This window comes from Callithrix jacchus, chromosome 3 (assembly GCF_049354715.1).
Source record: "Callithrix jacchus isolate 240 chromosome 3, calJac240_pri, whole genome shotgun sequence".
Classification (NCBI taxonomy): Eukaryota; Metazoa; Chordata; class Mammalia; order Primates; family Cebidae; genus Callithrix; species Callithrix jacchus.
In genome coordinates, this window is record NC_133504.1 from 146,649,976 (window position 1) to 146,671,499 (window position 21,524).

The window sequence follows — 21,524 nt, forward strand, 5'->3', positions numbered from 1 at the left end:
CTCCAAGAAATATGGGACTATGTGAAAAGACCCAATCTATGTTTGATTGGTGTACCTGAATGTGATGGAGAGAATGAATCCAAGCTGGAAAATACTTTTCAGGATATTATCCAGGAAAATTTTCCCAATCTAGCAAAGCAGGACACCATTCAACCCCAGGTAATACAGAGAACACCACAAAGATATTCCTCAAGAAGAGCAACCCCAAGGCACATAATCATTAGATTCACCAGGATTGAAATGAAGGAGAAAATACTAAGGGCAGCCAGAGAGAAAGGCCGGGTTACCCATAAAGGGAAGCCTATTAGACTTACAGCAGATCTCTCAGTGGAACCCTACAAGCCAGAAGAGAGTGGGGGCCAATATTCAACATACTTAAAGAACAGAACTTTCAGCCTAGAATCTCATATCCTGCCAAACTAAGCTTCACAATTGAAGGAAAAATAAAATCTTTAATGAACAAGCAAGTACTCAGAGATTTTATTACCACCGGGCCTGCTTTACAAGAACTTCTGAAAGAAGCATTATACAAAGAAAGGAACAACCAGTATGAGCCTTTCTAAAAATATACCAAAAAGTAAAGAGCATCAACATAAAGAAGAATTTACATCAATGAATGGATAAAATAGCCAGTTAACATTAAATGGCAGTAACTCTAAATTTAAATCGACTAAATCCCCCAATCAAAAGATACAGCCAAAACGTAATGGTATATCCAAAGATACACAAAGACTCAAAACAAAGGGTTGGAGAAAAATTTACCAATCAAATGGAGTGCAAAAATAAATAAATAAACAAAAAGCAGGAATTGCAATTCTCACATTTGATAAAATAGATTTCAAAGCAACAAAGATACAGTGATAAAAGGATCAATGCAACAATAAGAGATCTTAATACCCAGATACATAAGACCCATAATGAGGTTTAGACTCAACGAGACAGAAAATTAATAAGGATATCCAGGACTTCAACTCAGATCTGGAACAAGTAAACTCAATAAATATTTATAGAGTTCTCCATTTTAAATACTCTCTCTTTTTCTTCCTTTCTTCCTCTCCTTCTCTCCTTTTTTTACTTTTCAACATCCTAGTTCCTCACCGCTACTCAATACATTTCTCTGAACACCTCATTCCTTGTGATTCTCCCATCCCACTGAAACCTCCAATCCATTAAAAAAATAATAATAATATGCAAGTATTTGCCAGGGTTTCTCCTATAGAGGGAAGTGTGTAAAAAAAAAAAAAAGAGGCCGGGTGCGATGGCTCAAGCCTGTAATCCCAGCACTTTGGGAGGCCGAGGAGGGTGGATCACGCGGTCAAGAGATCAAGACCATCCTGGTCAATTTGGTGAAACCCCGTCTCTACTAAAAATACAAAAAATTAGCTGGGCATGGTGGCGTGTGCCTGTAATCCCAGCTACTCGGGAGGCTGAGGCAGGAGAATTGCCTGAACCCAGGAGGCAGAGATTGCGGTGAGCCGAGGTCGCGCCATTGCACTCCAGCCTGGGTAACAAGAGCGAAACTCCGTCTCAAAAAAAAAAAAAAAAAGAAAGAAAGAAAAGAAGAAGTTTCCCTATGTTCTTGAAACTCCATTTGAATAAGGAACTCCACTACATTTGTGCCTAAAGTCAATCTCAATCCTACAACCTTGGACATAAAGATTTCTTTATAATAATACTTGAGGGAAAGTTGATATGCTTTGGCTGTGTTCCCTCCCAAATCTTATTTTGAATTGTAGTTGCTATAACCCCCATGTGTCAGGAGTGGGACCTGGTGGGAGAAAAAAAAAAAGAAGAAGATAAAAAGGTGTAAGAGAGAGAATCTTCAGCACTTTATTTCTCGCTGCATAGGGACAGAGTCCCAAGTTCTTTGCCATTTCAATTGTATTCTCAATGTCCTCTGAATTGTCAATGTTTTTCTTAAAATATGTTGTCCAGGACTAGGAAAACACTAGATGAGACCTGATCTTGTGCTGAACTTAAATTTCTATTTAAATAGTGGTTGAAAATTTCAGCTATGAAATCAGATTACTAGTTTCAACTTCAGGCTCAGTCATTTTCCAGTTATCTGATCTTAAACAAGTTACTTAACTTGTTTCTGCCTCAGTTTATTCATTTTAGAAGGGATAAAATGTGACCATCTACCTTAAGAAGTCATTGCGATGATTACATGTTACCACCACTGTTCAAGACCCATCTGTTCAAGTTTGTACTTGGAGCCTTTTCTTCTCTGCTATTATGATTAATGAATGGTCCAAGACTTGGCTTCTATTTTTGGCTTCTTTGGCTAATTCTGCCTTTTCTTCTCTAGATGTTGAAAGGCTTCTCCTTTGTCTTGAAATTGGACATCATCTCCATTTATCTATGCTCTCTTCCTTGGTGAAATAATACAGTCACCAAGGCCATTATATACTAATGACTCCAAATCTAGATCTCCCTCTTGGACCTCCAGCTTTTGCAACTGCCAGTTAACCTTTCCACTTGCATGTCTGCAGGCGTAATCAAAAATAACATTCCCAAAACAGAGCTCTTTAGCTTATCCCCAGAAGCATTTTGTTTACTGTTTTCCTCAAGTCTGTTCTTTCAGTTCGGTGGGTCAAAAGCCTTTATAAACACACTGACTACTCTATTTTTTCACAACCCATATCTAAACTATGAGCAAATCAATCAGTGCACTAATTTCTACTTCTCCGGATAATTGTTTCCTTCTATAATGTGTTAATTATCTTTGCTTTAATAAGTTCTAAATCATGCTTGCCTTAACCACTCCAGATGAAATGAGATTCTCCTTACCTGTCAGATAGAAGTTGAATAGTTCTATTTTCTGACTCTGCTCTGTTCATAATATGCCATATGAACTACCTAATGGGTATAATATGCACAAATAAATTTGGGCTCTTCAAAATGGTCCCATTGAAGAGACACAAAATAATTTGTGTGCTTCCCTTGATAAAAGTATTTTCAACTTTCATTTAGAAATGGATTTATAGTTATTTTATAAACCATACAAGAAAAATTAGTTATAAGTTCTGCGCATAGTTTTTGACTAAAAATGTTGTTCATTAATTTATTTTTGCACTCTTACTTATTTTCAATAATCACCTTCAGTGTAACAATTTGCTACCACCTTGAATATGTAAAGAAGTAGCCAAGAGTTCAAAGGGAATTTCTACAGCAGGGTTGTGAACATATTTTAAATGCAGCAGTATTGACAGACTAAGCATATAGCTTTCTGAAAGAAATATTGTGAAAAGAAAACATTCATGTGTGTATCTGTAGGTTGGCCCACAGTGAAAATGTGGTATCCATAATACCGTGCATATATTCCTCATATCTCAATGCACTTTATACTCTTAGGAGAAAATCCCCTACTCATAGGCTATAGAAGACTCTTAAGCATTAGAATTAATCATTTTTCACACAAGTGATTTTATTTTCATACACAGTTCCATTTTCATAAAAGGTGCTAACTTCCTCCTTAAAATTTAGTAAACCTGACTCCCTAAAAGTCAAAGTCATCAGGGAGATATTGTTAAGAGCAGGCATTTTCTAAGTTGAAATTAAAAAATAAATAACCACTTACCATTTACTCAATATGTGCTAACTGTAGTGTGCATTTTGGAGAAAGGAAATACAAGGAACAGACTCTCTTTCTTTCTTTCTCTCTCTCCTTCCTTTCTTCCTTCCTTCCTTCCTTCCTTCCTTCCTTCCTTCCTTCCTTCCTTCCTTCCTTTCTTTCTTTCTTTCTTTCTTTCTTTCTTTCTTTCTTTCTTTCTTTCTTTCTTTTTCTTTTCTTTCTTTTTTGAGACCGAGTTTCACTCTTGTTAACCAGGCTGGAGTGCAATGGCGCGATGTCGGCTGACCGCAACCTCTGCCTTCTGGGTTCAGGCGATTCTCCTGCCTCAGCCTCCTGAGTAGCTGGGATTACAGGCACGCACCACCATGCCCAGCTAATTCTTTGCATTTTTAGTAGAGACGGGGTTTCACCATGTTGACCAGGATGGTCTCGATTTCTTGATCTCGTGATCTGCCCGCCTCGGCCTCCCAAAGTGCTGGGATTACAAGCGTGAGCCACCACGCCCAGCCGACTCTATTTTCAGAAAGATTACAGGGCTGAGGGTGGTGACTCATGCCTATAATCCCAGCATTTTGGGAGATCAAGGCAGAGGATTCTTGAGGCCAGGAGTTTGAGACAAGCCTGAGCAATGTAGTGAGGTAAAAGAAAGAAAGAAAGAGGGAGAGAAGAGAGAGGAACAAGAAAGAGAGAAAGAAGGAAAGGAAGGAAGAAAGAAAGAAAGAATGAAAGAGAAAGAAAGAAAGAAAGAAAGAGAAAGGAAGGAAGGAAGGAAGGAAGCCTATTGCGCAGGGCACTGACAACTACCAATGGAATATGTCAAACAGGCGTCTTTGAAATACCCTACCCAGCAAAAATCCTAAGAATGACACAAAAAGATTCCAGATACTCCTCAACTTGTGATGGAAATATGTCTCCATAAACTCACAGTCAGTTAAAAATATTTTGAGTTAAATATGCATTTAATACTCCAATAAACCTATCATAAAGTAAAAACAAAATCATCAAAGTCAAACAATTGTAAGTTGGGGACCTTCTTTAAACTATTTTTGAAGAGATCAGACTAATACATGTGAAACAATAGCTGATTAGAAAAAAACATTTTATAATTAAATGCCATATGGTAAGATTTCCAATTTTTGCAGAACTGTGAGGAGGGAGATCTATGAGAGTTGAAGTAGCTACAAAAGATGGAAGATGAGCAGTGTACAGTTCAAGGGAAAAGGAAAAATATTAATTGTTGAGTTAAAAAGAAACAAAGGAAAGCCAGGTGCGTGGGTCACGCCTGTAATCCCAATACTTCAAGGCCCAGTTAGGCGGATTGTTTGAGGTCAGGAGCTTGAGACCAGCCTGGGCAATATAGGAAGAACCCACCTCTCCAAAAAAATAAATGATGACACAAAACATTAGCTGGGCATGCCCCTGTAGGGCCAGCTACTTGGAAGGCTGAGGCAGGCATATTGCTTAAACCTGGGAGGTCGAGGCTGCAGTGAGCTGTGATCACAACACTGAACACCAGTTGGGCAACAGAGTGTAGCCCTGCTCAAAAAAGGAAACAATTGAACAGAGGCTTAGAATTAAAAATCTGTTCAGTAGTTAAGGGAAGTGAAGGAAAAACACTAGTTGTGATATAAAGTTTCATGGTTAGGCAAAATCAGATACTGTGTATCAGACTATGTAAAAAGTGTAGATTTAATTGAGAAGTGTCAAGTCTGGAGAGGAATTGCAATTTGATGTGGTGGGTAATGCGGAATCAGTCTGTTTCTGAGCAGGAGAGCAGTGCGATGAAATTGTACTTTAGGAAAGCGAATCAGCTAATGACGTGTAAGATACAACAGGAAGAGGAGAGAACAGAGGCACAAGAACAGGTAGAAAACTCAGAAATAAATAAAGTATGAGTGAGGTCTTTGGGAACAATTTTTGGGACTGAGGCACTTCTGAGCAAACGCAGAAGCTATTACTTTTAGAATAACTCTTATCATTTTTAACTTTATGATTTTTTTTAAATCTATAAGTGACTTGTAGCTATCACATCACATTTGGAGGCATTTAATAAATAATTCTAATTTTTATATCAGTTTTTCATTTTTGTACCATTAAACCTTGTGTTTCATGTCTTAAATAGTCTCACAAGATGTTGAAAAGTTATCAGGCCCTGTGTTTGTTGTGCTGGAAATAAGATATTCTTGAACTGAAAGAGATGAAATTCCTTTGTCCTAGTATTGTCCATACTTTAGTTGAAATGGTAGAAATATGTAAATAACATATATATGTGATAACACCTTAAGTGGCACTCACTAATCCTCAGATTTCACTTTAGTTACTGGTTTAATTATCTAAATATTCAAAGCAGATAGTTGTTTGTATTGTAGAACAAAGAATTTCTGTCTTCAGTAATTCTTTGGTGTTTAAAAGAACAACTCTGCTTTAAGCAACTTTATACAACTTTATTTAAAAAGGGATAAGAATTTGGGAATTTAATGAAAAACAAAAACAGAATTTACATGAATTTTTGTTATTGTTACTATCTTGAAGTGGTTACCACTACTTTACAAATGGAAGAGAATGGACCAGGCAGCTCTCTCAGCTTTAGTTCTTTGTGGTTTTGTTAAAGGTGGGCTTAACCCTAATAGCTCTTTTATTCTGTATTAAAAAGAATAAAAAAGATTTAGAAAAGTTAAATCTGCATTTTAGGTGGCCGAGGTGGGTGGATCATCTGAGGTCAGGAGCTCAAGACCAGCCTGGCCAATATGGTGAAACCCTATCTCTACTAAAAATACAAAAATCAGCCAGGCATGGTGGCACAGGCCTGTATTCCCAGCTATATGGGAGGCTGAGGCAGGAGACTCACTTGAACCTGGGAGGTGGAGGTTGCAGTGAGTTGAGATCGTGCCACTGCACTTCAGCCCGGGTGACAGAGCAAGCCTCCATCTTACGAAAAAAGAAAAAGAAAAGTTAAATCTAAATTTGGCCTAGAAGATATAGAAATGCAAGGCCTAATCCGCTGTACATAAAGCTGCTCCTTTAATATAACTGCATGTGCTGAAAGGCCAAAGCATGCTCCACTTAGTGAGCAACACCCACAGTTTACAAGTAGGGGTAAGGAAAAAGAGAGTTATTTAGGCAAAGACTATTTTCTTCCCAAAATGTGTTTTGTGAGTTGAACCACTCAGGAGGATGAGGCACTACTTCCAGTAAATATTCATTGTTCCATTACTTTTTTAGATGTAACAAAGCAATATTAAGCTTACTATAAATATATTCTATTAACTTCAATCGGATCACTAAGATTGATATAAAAACATAAGCCAATATTTTTCTAAAAGCCTTAAAATATGTTTATGTATTTTAATGGTACTTATCATCCCAGAAATCCTCTGTGACATTTCTGTTTTAGTCTGAAGTAAAGTACTGCTTCCATAATGATGCTGGGATGCTGCATAATCCATAAACAGCATGTTACACAGATACAAAATATGATTCCTCTATGTCCAGAATATCATAATGCTGTAACACTTGAAAATAAGAAATGACATACCAGGCTTATTATTATATTTAATATACAAACCACAGTGGAATTTTAGGCTTAAGAATCACTCTTTGATACATAAAATTAGAAGTTGAATTATAGTACAGCCAAATGGTGGCTTCTGGATGACCATTTCACAATCTGGGATACATACCATTGATTGGAGGGAGCCTAGTTTTAACATCGTGATCAGAAAGAGGTCAAGGCAGGCAGATCACGAAGTCAGAAGATCAAGACCATCCTGGCTAACACGGTGAAACCCCGTCTCTGCTAAAAACACAAAATATTATCCAGGCGTGGTGGCACACACCTGTAGCCCCAGCTACTTGGGAGGCTGAGGCAGGAGAATTGCTTCAACCCAGGAGGTGGAGGTTGCAGTGAGCTGAGATCATGCCACTGCCCTCCAGCCTGGGTGACAGAGCGAGACTCCATCTCAAAAGAAAGAAAGAAAGAAAGAAAGAAAGAAAGAAAGAAAGAAAGAAAGAAAGAAAGAAAGAAAGAAAGAAAGAGAGAGAGAGAGAGAGAGAGAGAGAGAGAGAAAGGAAGGAAGGAAGGAAGGAAGGAAGGAAGGAAGGAAGGAAGGAAGGAAGGAAAAGAAAGAAAGAAAGAAAGAAAGAAAGAAAGAAAGAAAGAAAGAAAGAAAGAAAGAAAGAAAACTTAGGCTTTTATTTTGATCATGACAACATAAGCAACATGTGTTACATAGGCAATAGTGTTTATCTCAATTCTATAAATGAGGCACTATCATTGTAAATGGAACATGAGTACAAATTTTTAAATTTTAATAAAATGTGTGCTTAGATGTATTTTAATGTATGTTTAAAAATAATGATTTCCCATATATAGAGTTAATGAAACTTTTCTTTAAAAATATATGTGTTTTATATGTGTATACACACCAATACATAAGTAAATAATAAGTCAATGTTTTTCAGTGATGTGCAGTTGTGGCAAAAATCATGGAAGTGGTACTAAAATACTAAGTTTGGAATGATTGTTTAATGAAATAAGATGAGGGTCCTGGGAGAGACTATTTGAAAAATTTCATAAGTGTTTGTCAAAACCTGATACATCTCAGGAAGTGGCGTCATTTGTAGTAATATAACTAAGATGTAAAATTCATAACATATCTCCGAGATACTTGCTTTTTCTTTTCCTTTTCCTTCCTTCCTTTTTTGATAACATTGTTTCTCTAAGTCTTTTCTTTTTTCTTGAGAACTGACATTTGGTATTCTTCCACAAGACACACAGTCAAGGTCAAGAGATGTAGCTCTTATTATTTTGGTTACTGTTTGTATTTACTCTTCTACATTAATTGAATTAAGAAGGTTTAATCATAATGATATAGCCATAAACAACATAGCCACACAATAGCTGTAATTATTATGTAATTATTTCAATTGCTCATTTAATATTTTAATGAGTTGCAATGCCATATATACCAAAAAAGACATCCTAATATAATTTAATTATAAAGCTTTCCATAAACATAGATGAATAAAGAACATGAAAATAAAAACTTTGAGAGGCAAAAATAGCAGTCCTGTCACTGGAGAACATTTTGAATAGCTTCCTCTGTACTCCACTGTTGAAACTAAAATGTAAGTCAACTAAACTGTGAAGGGAATACCAACATTGTGCCCTTTAGCAGGAATTGTAAAGTCTCCAGTCAGTCTTTCTAATAAACTGATTTACCTATTCTTTATGTATGGTCTGTTTTTTCTCTCTTCCATTTGAAATAGCGGTTTCTTTCTCTTAACAAGATGCATTTGTCAATAACAGCCAAGCTTCCTCTGCAAATACTACATCAACTCTCATATTTATTCTCTGCAATCGACTGCACAGTACTTTTGCCTAGCATATCTCACAGTAAGCCCTGTGAGATCTGCCCAGGACTTTTGAATGTAATCATAATTGCTTCTCTACGGGGAAAGTCTGTAAAAGAGAGAAACAATTTTTTTCAGTGTGGATAATCAATACAGAGAGCTAATATTAAACATTTAGGACCCCCAAACTGCTTGAAAAATCAATAATGTTGTGTGTGTGTGTACATATGTGTGTATGTGTGCGTGTATGTAGTGGATCTGTATTATCAAGATAATTGCCTCTATTTTTTACTTTGCTTTATCATGAAGACCAAGGCAAAATGAGATGATTCTCCAAGGAATAGTGAAAAACTCTATCTTTCTTTTATATTCAGTAAGTGTAACTATTGATTTTATTTTCACACACAATCCATGGTCAGACACTGCCAAGAACATCAAAAAATCGATTCCAAGTAGAGCCAGGCAAACAAATACAGTAGAGAAGTTCTCAACATTCTCATCAGGCCACAGGCTTCTAGTTAATTTTAGACTCATACTTAAAATCTGAAGTGGAATGGCTTCTCTTTGGAATTTAGAGTCATTAGTATGAGTTAGAAAAGCCAACAAAATTGCATACGTTTTTATAAAGCTCACACATTTGGCAGAGCTAGTCTCATTTAGGTTATCTACCCTCTGTTTATTTTCATTTCTATGATGGTGAGCAATGAAATCATCATACAAAGAGCAATGAATCATCATACAAATGTATCATACATCATACAAAGACACATCTTAATGTGCAGGGACAGTAAGATGCCTTGTGCTGGGGCTAAGAGTGTAGACTCTGAAGTGAGAAGACTTGGGTTAAAAACCCTTTCAAGGACAGGAGTGGTGGCTCATGTTTGTAATCCCAGCACTTTGGGAGGCTGAGGTGGGTGGAGCTCATGAGATTAGGAGTTTGAGACCAGCCTGGCTAACATCGTAAGACCCCATTTCAACTAAAAACACATAAAATTAGCCAGGCATGGTGGTGCATGCCTGTAATCCCAGCTACTTGGGAGGCTGAGGCAGGAGAATCACTTGAACCCAGGAGGCGGAGATTGCAGTGAGTCAAGATCGGGCCATTGCACTGCAGCTTGGGAAAATAGTGAAACTCCATCTCAAAAAAAAAAATGCCTTCAACATTTATGGTGGCTTTGCAAAATCACTTTGTAAGGTATAAAGTGGTTGCCATAATGTGCTACCTTTTAAACAAAGAAAGGTATATGAATATAAAACAAGGAAATGCCAACCCTTTGTGGTCACATTTGAGAGATTTTAGGGAAAATAACTTGTTTAGAAAACTGCTAAGTAAGAGGAAGCAGTCAAGTATTTATACTGCTTTCACTGCAAAAACTCTACCTCAACGTAATTAAATAGTGAGTTAAGTTTTTCTTTAGAGTAGTATAGTTTATAAATAAGAAGAGATGATAGAACATCTCCATTTTGCAAATGCTAAATAGGTTCAGAAAATTATTATTAGTTGCTATTACAGATTGAATTGTGTCCCATCAAATTCATACGTGGAAGTTTAAAACCTCCACGACTTAGAATGTGACCTTATTAAAAAATAGAGTCTTTAGAGGGGTAATCAAGTTAAAGTGAGATTATTAGGGTTGGTCCTAATCCGACATGACTAGTGATGACTGGTGTCCTTATAAAAGGATAAAATTTAAGTATAAATACACATAGAGGGAAGATTATGTGGAGACACAGGGGAAGATGGCTATTTAGGCACCAAAGAGAAGGTCTGAAACAGACCTTCTCAGAGGCCTCAAAATGAACCAATGCTGCCAACATCTTGATTTTTTATTTCTGGCTTCCAGAACTGTGATACTACATTTCTACTGTTTAAGTTATCCAGTTTGTGGTACTTTGTTACAGTAGCCCCAGCAAACTAATACAATTACATTAAAATTAATAGAAGTGGGTAGATCACACTATCAGTATATCTGAATCTACTCATCAATTTTCATATAATAAGAAAAGTAAGTAAGGCATAGAAGTACACTATACTGCTTATGAAGCAGAATGCCAAAACACAACCCTAAATTCAGGTAATCTAAATTTGCTCAAGTTTTAGTATAGGAGCTAAAGACATTTACAACAAGGGAATATAATCACAAAAATGACATCATTTCTTTAAAAATAATTCACAAGGGGCCAAAAAGGGAACAGAGGAAACTGTAGAGTAAAATAGATGTGGACGATTTAGCAGTCAAACATAGTACCCTTTGGACCTACTTTTAAAAAGTAAAGAAGTAACAAATTATGAGATAGTAAAAGTTACTTTACATCTCCCAGTGTTGGTATCTTTCACATTAGCTTAATTGTAGTACATAGCTCATAGCATTGGAATAAAGATTATATACAACAATGTAGGTAGAGCATTAAAGCATAGTGCCTGATGGATAGCATACTTTCAATTACTTACATAGATGGGTTTTGGTTAAATTTCATGATACAATTGCTACTAATATTAGTTAAAATGATACTGTATATACATAGTACTCTATATATACTTAACAATGCATGCATAACAGACCTACATACATACTCTGTAACAATGCACAGAGACCTAATGTGGACCACTATTGGAATGGAAGGCTTTTCACTTCTTTAGTCCATTTGTTGTTGCTATAACAGAATAACAAGGACTAGGTAATTTATAATAAACAGAAATGTACTGGTTCCCAGTTCTGGAGGCTGAGCAATCTGAGATTCCCTATGGAGCTGCATCTGGTGGGGCCTTCTTGCTGAATCAGAGGATGGCATAAGGCATCACACGGCAGAAGGGCAAAGTAAGAGAGCAAGAGAGAGAGAAAGTGGGCAGGAGATAGAGCGCATATGCTAGAGGGGGCACACCAACTCCCACCAAAAGGTTTAGTCCATTTGCAAGGATGGAGCTCTTATGACCTAATCACTTCTTAAAGATCCCTGCTCTCCAAAGTGTCAAAATGGCAATTACATTCCAACATAAGCTTTGGAGAAAACAAGCATTCAAAACACAGCACTCCTCATTCCACTAGCCATTCACACACTTTCATTTTAGTTCTTCAAAACCACGTGGTCTTGGGCTCACCTCTGGTAAAAGAAGAAGGAAGGAGCATTGTGGAACTTTAAAAGAAAAGCAATTGCAGGGGCTAGGAGGAGGCAAAAAATTTTAAAAGGCTTTTTTTTTTTTTCTTGAGGAAGTTAAATACTCCACTAAATGTCTTCTCAGAATTAAATTGTTCCATGCCTGCCATTTCCAGGGAAAGATAAACACAGTCTTTCAGCACCCACATGGCTAGGCCTTGGAGAGAATTAGTGTATGCAACCATCTGGATCATGTTTGGACAAGAGGCAGAATACATCTGGTCATTAATAGTGATAATTGCTTTTTGGTTAAAAGCCATCATGTAGATATAGAAAATGTTGCAGCTGACAACTATCGTGAATCAGGTGACTGCATCCTACACTTATAAATTTCATTTTTATGATCATTTATTGGGTATCTATTTGGTTTGAGGGAGGATATACAAAGGTTAAGGAAATACAGTCATATTTTCAACAAATATGCAATCCTGTATATCAGTGGAAAATGATTACCGAAAGATAAAACATTGTAAGAGAGTTACAAATTGCAATGTATACAATTAAATTGCAGTACGGCATCAAATGAGAGAGAGTTTTCACCTGCTTAGGAAGATTGTGAAAGTCCTCATGGAGAAAGTGAAACTTGAAAGGAACTTTAAAGAAAAAGTAAGAATGGAAAAAGTGGTGGATTTGGGGAGAGAGGATTTGGGGGCAGAGAAGGAAGGTCATCAGCAGGGCTGCAGGGTTACCAGGTAAAATATTGGTTTCCCAGTTAAATTTGAATTTCAGAGAAATGATAAATAATTTTTGTAGTATAAGTATAGTTACCCTTGAAAAATGTAGGGATTAAAAGCTCTGACACCTCTCATGCAATTGAAAACCCACGTATAACTTTGGACTCCCTCACAATGTAACTATTAATAGAATACTTACACCTTACTAATAAAATACCTTACTAATAAAAAGCCTTACTGATAATGTAAACAGCAATAAACATAATTTACATTATAGGTCTTACATACTGTATTTTTACAATAAGAAAATTATAAGGAAAAATATTTTTGCCATTTATTAAGTGAAAATGAGTCATCATAAAGGTCTTCAGCTTCATAGTCTTCACATTGGATAGGCTGAGGAAGAGGAGGAAGATCCTTCTTGCTGTCTCAGGGGTGACAGAAGTGGATGACAGGGAGGAGATGGAAAGGGAGGACAGAAAGGCAGGAACATTCAGTGTAACTTTTATTGAAAAAAACCCTCTAATAAATGGACTTCTGCAATTCAACCCATGTTACTCCAGAGTTGACATTCATGGGATGAAATATTTGAAATCTACTTTGAAATGCCTCAGATATGTTTACAGAAATGATTAGAGGGTCTTAGATTTCTGAAAGAGGAATCACTTGTTTTTTTTTTTTTTTTTTTTTTTTTGTAGGAGGAATAAGATGGCAGAAATGAGGAGAAAAATTGAGATAGGAAATGGGCCAGGAAGTGACAGATAGTGAGGATGTTAATTGAGGCAGTAGAAGTTATTTGGAAATAGAGAAGGTGATTAAAACAGAGTGGAATAGAAACAAAAGATTAAATCTCAGTGGCAAAAGAGATGTGGAGTTACAGTTACAGTTGCCTGCTTATGTCTTTTTAATGGGATGATAGTAATTTCAGTGGCACTTGGGAAAAGCCCAGTTTTGAGAAAAACAAATGATATGAAATATATAGGTCATGTGAGGAGGAGCCAGCAGGCAATCCAAATACAGGCACTCAGTGAGCAATTGGAAATTTTTGAAACTCAGTAGTCTGGGAGTTTAGATATTTAAAGATGTTAAATTCAATAAACAGATCAAACCTTGAAGAATCCCTACAGTTCCCCAATTGGAGGCAAAAGAAGAGCCAATAATAAAATAACAAAAAGACATAAGAACAAGATAATTTAAAAATTGTGCTGGGTCTTGGAAGCCCTAAAGTCAGAGTCATTCATTCGGAGAAGTCAAGAGTATAGATTGAGAAACCAGTGATGGTTTTGGTAATGTTTGATAGAGCTCTTTTAGGGAAGTAGCATGGATGGCAACCATTGTTGGGGATAGAGGAGTAATGTGTTGTGAGGAAGAAGAGGAAACCAAAGCTGTGAGAAAACTGGTGCTCAAAGCAGAAACTGAAGGGAGGGAGTCAACAGAGACGAAGGGCTGAAGAGGTAGGTAAAATGGGGAAGCAAACTCTGAAAAGAGTGTGCTACAAGAATATTACATGGAGGCATGGAGAGATTAGCCATAGAAAAAAGAGAAAAATCCTCCTCAAAGTTAAGTGGAAGGAAGGGAGGAAAAACAGAAAAATGTTAAGTGACAGAGAGGGAGATGATATTGTACAGTTTCCACTTTTTAAATTTATACTTTAACCTCTGGGGTACATATGCAGATCCTGCAGGTTTGTTACATAGGTATACACATGCCATGGTGTTTTGCTGCATCCATCTCCCCATCATCTACATTGGGTATTTCTCCTAATGTTATCCCTCCCCTATACCCCCACCCCCTGCTATCCCTCCCCTAGCCCCCTGGACCCCGACAGGCCCTGTGTATGACGTTCCCTTCCCTGTGTCCATGTGTTCTCATTGTTCAATACCCACTTACGAGTGAGAACATGTGGTGTTTGGTTTTCTGTTCTTGTGTCAGTTTGCAGAGAATGATGGTTTCCAGCTTTTGAGTAACAATGGAAATGACATCATGTGTTCTGAGAGAACCAAGATGAATGGCTCATGGCACAGGGACTAAAGTTTTGGTCTCCTAACACAACTTACAGCATATCATGAACATTCTTTACTTAGATTCCCCAACTAAATGGAAGAGGTAGTAATAGAAGTTGCTGGTTACTCCTTTGTGTAATGCATTTTGTCACAGGAGGATGATCCAAGGGCAAAAGGCATAGAGAATGGAGTCTCTCCCAAGGGCTGAATATCTGTTGCATAGTAGTCTGGTTCCTCTAAAAGTGCCAGTCCCCCACAAGACACCATTCTGTTATTTAATGGTGTTTACAGGACTATGTGCAATCCCTTTGGTGTAAAATCTCATTTGACATAGTTCATAAAAGTAGAAAACAACTGGACACAGAAAGGGGAGTACTAAACACTGGGGTCTATTGGGGGGAAAAGGGGAGGGCCAGTGGGAGGGGGAGGTGGGGAGGGATAGCCTGGGGAGAAATGCCAAATGTGGGTGAAGGGGAGAAGGAAAGAAAAGCACACTGCCATGTGTGTTCCTGCGCAACTGTCTTACATGCTCTGCTCATGTACCCCAAAACCTAAAATCCAATAAAAAATTAAAAAAAAAAAAAAAAAAAGAAAATATCTTGAGAAGAGACTGAGAGATAGGCAGAGAGTGTAAGGATGACTTGGTGGTAACTACTTAGAAAACTGGTAAAAGGTAGGAAGAAGGGATTGAAACCAAGTCAACAGTTAACACCAAAACGGAAATTTAGCAAAATAAGTAAATAAATAACTGTTTACTTCCCAGCACAGCCCTCAGGAAGATTTATTAATGATAATACACACTGCATATCAATTTAACAAAAAAAAAAGAAAACAACTGGCTGTATTCTTATGGCTTCATATAAGTTAAGTTATAGCATCTCATATTGAGTTTATTGAGTTTTAATATAGCAAAAATTGATTTCGTTTAATGATATGCTGTTATGATTATGGAATACTTAGCCAAAGGCTTTCCAGTGCATTCAGAAAATCTCATTGATTCCATCATTTCTAAAACCTACTCATTAATGTATGGACTCTTTCATGATTACTACGAGCTGGGCTTATGGAAAGGAATAAGGCAAGAAGTTTGATTCTCTTAATTACTCAGGCCTAAAATAAATACAGCTATAAATATGCCAATACATATGTTATATTATAAGGATATTCTAGTATGTGTGCTTAGGAGGTGACACATAACAGATACTCTTTAAAAGGCTCTTACCTAGAAAAAATGCAGATTGTCATTTCTTAGACTAGGAAATGTTACACTGGAGAATTAAAATGAGCATGCCCTAATATATAGTATCACAGAAGCAATGTAATTTAGGTTTAGCAGGTGATACAGTTTGGCTCTCTGTCCCCCACCCAAATCTCATCTTGAATTGTAATCCAAATTGTAATCCTTAGGTGTTAAAGGAGGGACCATTGTGGGGTGAGAGGTGATTGGATCATGAGGTGATTTCCCCATAGTATTCTTGTGATAGTTAATAAATTCTCATGAGATCTGTTCTTCTGACAAGTGTGGGGTTCCTCCCCCTTGGTATTCTCTGTTTCACCTGCCACCATGTAAGATGTGCCTAATTCCCCTTCTGCCATGATTGTAAGTTTCCTGAGGCCTCCCCAGCCATGCAGCATTGTGAGTCAATGAAACCTCTCTTGCTTGTAAATTACACAATCTTGGGTAGCATCTTTATAGCAATATGTAAGCAGATTGACACAAGTAGGAAATTTAGGAATAATTTTATCCAATCACTTTTATTTTAAGGTTGATGGATCTGAAGCCCAGGGAGATGAAATGGCTTACTGAAGGGCACAAACTGGTTAGGCCACAAATCTCTTAACTCAAAGTCCCAAGTGCATTCCACTGACAAATTCCTTTTTTTCTTTTTTCTTTCAAATTTTAGATTGAAGATGTACACGTGCAGGTTTGTTACATGACTATATTGCATGATGCTGAGGTTTGGGCTTCTATTAAACCTGTCACCTAAATCATGATTATAGAACTCAATAGGTAGTTTTTCAACACTTGCCACACTCCCCTTCTCCCTACTTTTGGAGTCTCCAGTATCTATTGTATTCAGCTTCATGTCCACTGACAAATTTCTACCCAGCTTCTGGAAAACTATTCTCAAAGCCAAAATAGCAACTGTGTTGTACACAATAGGCACTTGATAAGTGTATTTTAATTGAACAACTTTATCTCTATTTTAATCACTCACACTCCTAGGAGTTAGAAAACTACCCTCAGTATGCAGTTTGTCCAGTACCTAATAAGGCTCTATAAGGCAAAACTACTTTAGAGAAATGTAATTTAGGACTTACTATGTATTGTCATATTGATTAATTCATATGATTTATAATGAGTAAGGGGATATTAGCTCCTTACTACAGCGATAAAATTAGTCTCAACAAATTTACATAATTTATTGAAGGTCAAGAAGTCAGAAAATTGTTGAGTTTATGCCCAACCTCGATCCTCTGACTCTAGATGTCAAACTTTCTCTGATATACCTTATGGCCTTTCCAGGATATTTACAACCTCTAGGAAAAGAAAAACCAAATCTGTGAGGGAAGAGGAAGTGGGAAAGACAGAGGAAGAGAAAGAGAAGCTATGAGAACTAGTGTGAGACTCTTACAAAGAAAATTGGTGCCATAAAAAGAGAGAGCAGAGTGCAGATAATAGATGAATGATTTGTATTTAACTTTGGAAAGGTCTTTTGCTAGATACAAGCTACAAAGAACTGGGTTGGCACCAAAGAGATTAAAAGCAGTGGTGTACAACTCGGAAATAGGTATTGACTTCTAAGTGCACTTGAACGGTGGTGGAGTGGGAAAAGCATTGGTATGGGAATCAGGATACATGGATCTTAGTCTCAGTTCTGCCATTACCTTATTATTCCCTTATACGTGGTACTTCTCCCTTTTCTGTCTCTGTTTTTTTTTCCCAGTTGTAAAATGAAATGTATTCAACTTCATGATCCTTAAATATTTTCCTTCCTTTGTATTATTCTCATTGGTAGATGCTGGTAATAATTTGGGAAATGCCTGAAGTGAGACTCTGTAATATGACAATGTAACCCACAGTCTTTCTTGCAAAAAAAAAAAATCTAGTTGCTTTTTTTTCAACTGGTAAACTTTTTACACACATTCTTAACTAACCCATATACTTACACATGTCATAGTTGATTAGGCTATTAAATTGAGTCATGAAATTACTCTCCCAGAATACTTTAGAACGGATTGATCCCCTTACACATTGGGCATGTCTGATGGAAGTTACATCAGTAACAGAAAAATTATAATCGATTTATAGTATATGAACCATAACTAATGATTAACCACCAATCTTGGATTAGTAGGCTTTTTCTGTTGTAGCTATCAATAGACTCAAGGGAACTGTTTATTTTACCATTTCTCCCAAAGACTTTTAGCTCAGAGATTTTTAACTGAAGTTGAAAGTTCTTGGGGTACAGTAAGAGTGGAAAAATTTCAAAGATCATTTTGCCAAGATCAAGTGACGTTATTTTACTGTGCAAATGGAGACCAAAGCTATCAACTAAATAATCAACCACTAGGGCATGATTAGACGTTTCATCACAGATAATTTTTTTTCACCTGTATATTGTTTTGGGGCATTGGTGAATATAAAGACATTAATTGTAGTATTTTGACCAATAACTGGAGTTTCAGCTTAGTATTCATGGTACATGGAAGGATTTCAAGGGGCTATGAACACTCAGAAATAACAGAAAAATTTGAGGCATATATGAATTTGTGGATATATAGGTTTCATCTGGTTCTCAAAAGAATCACAAAAGGTGACACCAAAGAATAAAGAACCTCTACTTTACATATCCTGTAATAATGGGTTACAGTTCAGATATTTCTTCGGTAAAACTGGTAGCTAATTTTGATGTGTTGCCTACAGTTAGTAATAAGCCTTTAACTACATGAGGGTTAGTAATAGACCTCCATAAGTATATGACACCCCCTTTATATATACATATGTATATTCTTGCTTCTCTCCCCTTTGCCCACTTCCAAAAGATGAAAATGAAAAAAAAAAAACCAACAACATTGAAACATGCAACATAAAGCCATTTACCGGAGTCCATAGAGAACTGTTCCATCAGGGTGCAGTCGAATCATTCGATTTTTCACTGTGACCCCATGCACGAATGATTTCTTGTCATTCAGAAAGTAGGTGTCTGGTACCCAGAGTTGGTCAGCTACCCTATTGTCTAGGGTGAGGTTTAGTGGGATTCCAGAATAAGAAAGTCTTTTGTCTTTCCAAGACTGCTGGAAATACATGGTGAGTGTATAATCCTGTGAAATAAAGAAAGCCAAAAAAAAAAGAGTTTTACTATTATTATCATCTAAGGTTTGATAACAAATGGAATGTCCTGTAAGAGATTACATTTGAATATATTAAAATTTGCACCTGCAGGTATAAGGTAACCAATAGGTTAAAGTACTAGGGGTCTGGCACAGTGGATCATGTCTGTAATACCAGCACTTTGGGAGACCAAGGAGGGGGACTCCCTTGAGCCAGGAGTTCAAGACCAGCATATGCAATGTAATAAGACCCCATCTGTACAAAAAATAATTTTTTAAAAGTTAGTTGGGTGTAGTGACACATGCCTGCAGCCCCAGCTACTTGGGAGGCTGATGTAGCAGGATCACTTGAGCCCAGGATACTGAAGCTGCAGTGAGCTAGGATTATGACACTGTATTCCAGCTTGGGTGACAGAGCAAGACCTTGTCTCTAAAAAAATTAATTAAATAACTAACTAACTAACTAACTAATAAGAGTACTAGAACTATACTTGAATGTATATATAAACATTTCCACCAATATAGAGCAAATAGATGTAATTGAATTTTAAAGTTTGAAGTTAAAGTAATGATGTCATGGGGAAGGTCATAAAAAGAAATTGTACAGAGGAATCTATGTCCATGAAAACTGACCTCTGAATATTATAATTCTATTCTGGAGAGGAATGCCTGATAAATAACTGAAACTGAATGCACTTGAAAGGAAAGGGTGTTTTTCAAACCACAAATTCTTTTTGAATAAATACTACTCTGTTTGACACATAAAGGTTATCAATTTGCCCTTATCTGGATTTTTCTTGAAGTACAACTCATCTATGAGTGAGTTCTGAAAAACAGTTATGAGGCACATACATATGGAGATGTTGACTTGGTCTGAAGACTGACCCCAGTGGTGGCAAGATTCAATACTTCTCTCTTAACACATTCCTGTTTGATTTCATGAAGTGGTTTGAATTCAAGAGTTGGGATTGATCTTGAAAGTTTGTTGCCTCACCTTGTGCAAAGTGTTACAGAGGACATCCCCCTGCACTCTCTCCTTCTACTTAGGTTTCCCCTAGCAATTAGAGACAGGAAGATTGGGCTCACTATAAATGGCTTGAGCTGCTGAAGAGAGATGGTAATAATAATCATAGTACTTTAGTTACTGTCTGTTTTTAAAAACTATTAATACAAAGTAAAATTGCCCAAGAAAGGAAAATAAATTGGCAGCTGTAAAATCATAAAGTCTTTGATACAAATCCCAACATAATAAAAACAGAAAGTTCACTTTTTCTAAGGCATTCATATGGCAATAGTGACTTTGTGAATGCCTTAGTGATTAGTAAGAGCACACTGTGTACCTCCTGCACGATGTCATGTACTGCCATTGTAATCTATTCTACTGTGGAGAAAGAATGATTTGACTCAGGTCTGACATCTGGCAAACTACACTTCATATAGACTTCCCAAAGGAATATTTATGTATTTCTGAAAAATCTTAAAATATAAAATGATATTTATTCTGGACAAGTAGTTCCGGGGTCTTTTAACCATATTGAAGAGCATTTATACTATTTACTCAGAAACCACCTTGCAATAATTTAAAGACATTGCTTCTTGTTCGATGGCAAGGATATTCACATTTTACTATTAGTCATACAGTATCCTTTTTAAAGATGTAAAACCTCCTTCAACCTTACCTTCATATATATAAAAAAATAAACCCCAGGCTACATACAGTCCTATTCTCAGTTACTACCATTCTCATTTGCATCTTCTTCCAGTTCTTAACATTGTGACTCTTTGGAGGAATATGAATTGGGCAGATTATGGGCTTAGATTGCAAAACTGCTTGATTTTAAGCTCTACCACATGTAAGCCTAATTATAACTGACTGACATAACCTCTTGTTCCTAAGATGCCTCTTTTTTTTTTTTTTTTTTTTTTTTGAGAGACAGTTTCACTTGGCCATTCTGGCTGAAGTGCAGTGGCACCGTCCTAGCTCACAGCAGCCTCAGACTCCTGGGCTCAAAGAATCCTCCTATCTCTCAGCCTTTCAAGTACTTGGGACTACAGGCATATACCATCACAGCTGGCTAATTTTTTTTCTTTTCCTTTTTCTTTTTTTTTTAGACAAGGTCTTTCTGTATTCCTTAGGCTGGTCTTGAATTCCTGACCTCAACTGCTCCTCTGGCCTCAGCCACCCAAAACGCTGGGATTACAAGAGTGAGCCACGGCACCCGACTTGCCTCATTTCCAAAATGAAAAAAAATAGCATTTGGCCTGTTGTGAGCATCAGTTGAGAAAATTAAGGTTAAAGTACTTTAGAAACCATAACGTGCTAAGCAAATAAATTATCTTCAAAAATTTGAATTGCTATGTATGAATTAGTATTACACTTCCAAATACTTAGACTGTATATGCTCATTTTCATTAGCATTTCTAATTTTA

At 36.8% G+C, this 21,524-nt stretch overlaps 1 protein-coding gene across 5 annotated transcripts in view; it reads right to left on the reverse strand.

The window, feature by feature from the left end:
- Positions 1–21,524, reverse strand: part of GABRB1 (gamma-aminobutyric acid type A receptor subunit beta1) — a 439,900-nt gene that overhangs the window by 241,072 nt on the left and 177,304 nt on the right. For all 5 annotated transcript variants that reach the window (XM_035293755.3, XM_054253375.2, XM_035293756.3 and 2 more), the window contains one exon: positions 18,865–19,085. In XM_035293755.3, the coding sequence (XP_035149646.1) occupies positions 18,865–19,085 (221 nt within the window). The remainder of the gene's footprint in view (positions 1–18,864; positions 19,086–21,524) is intronic.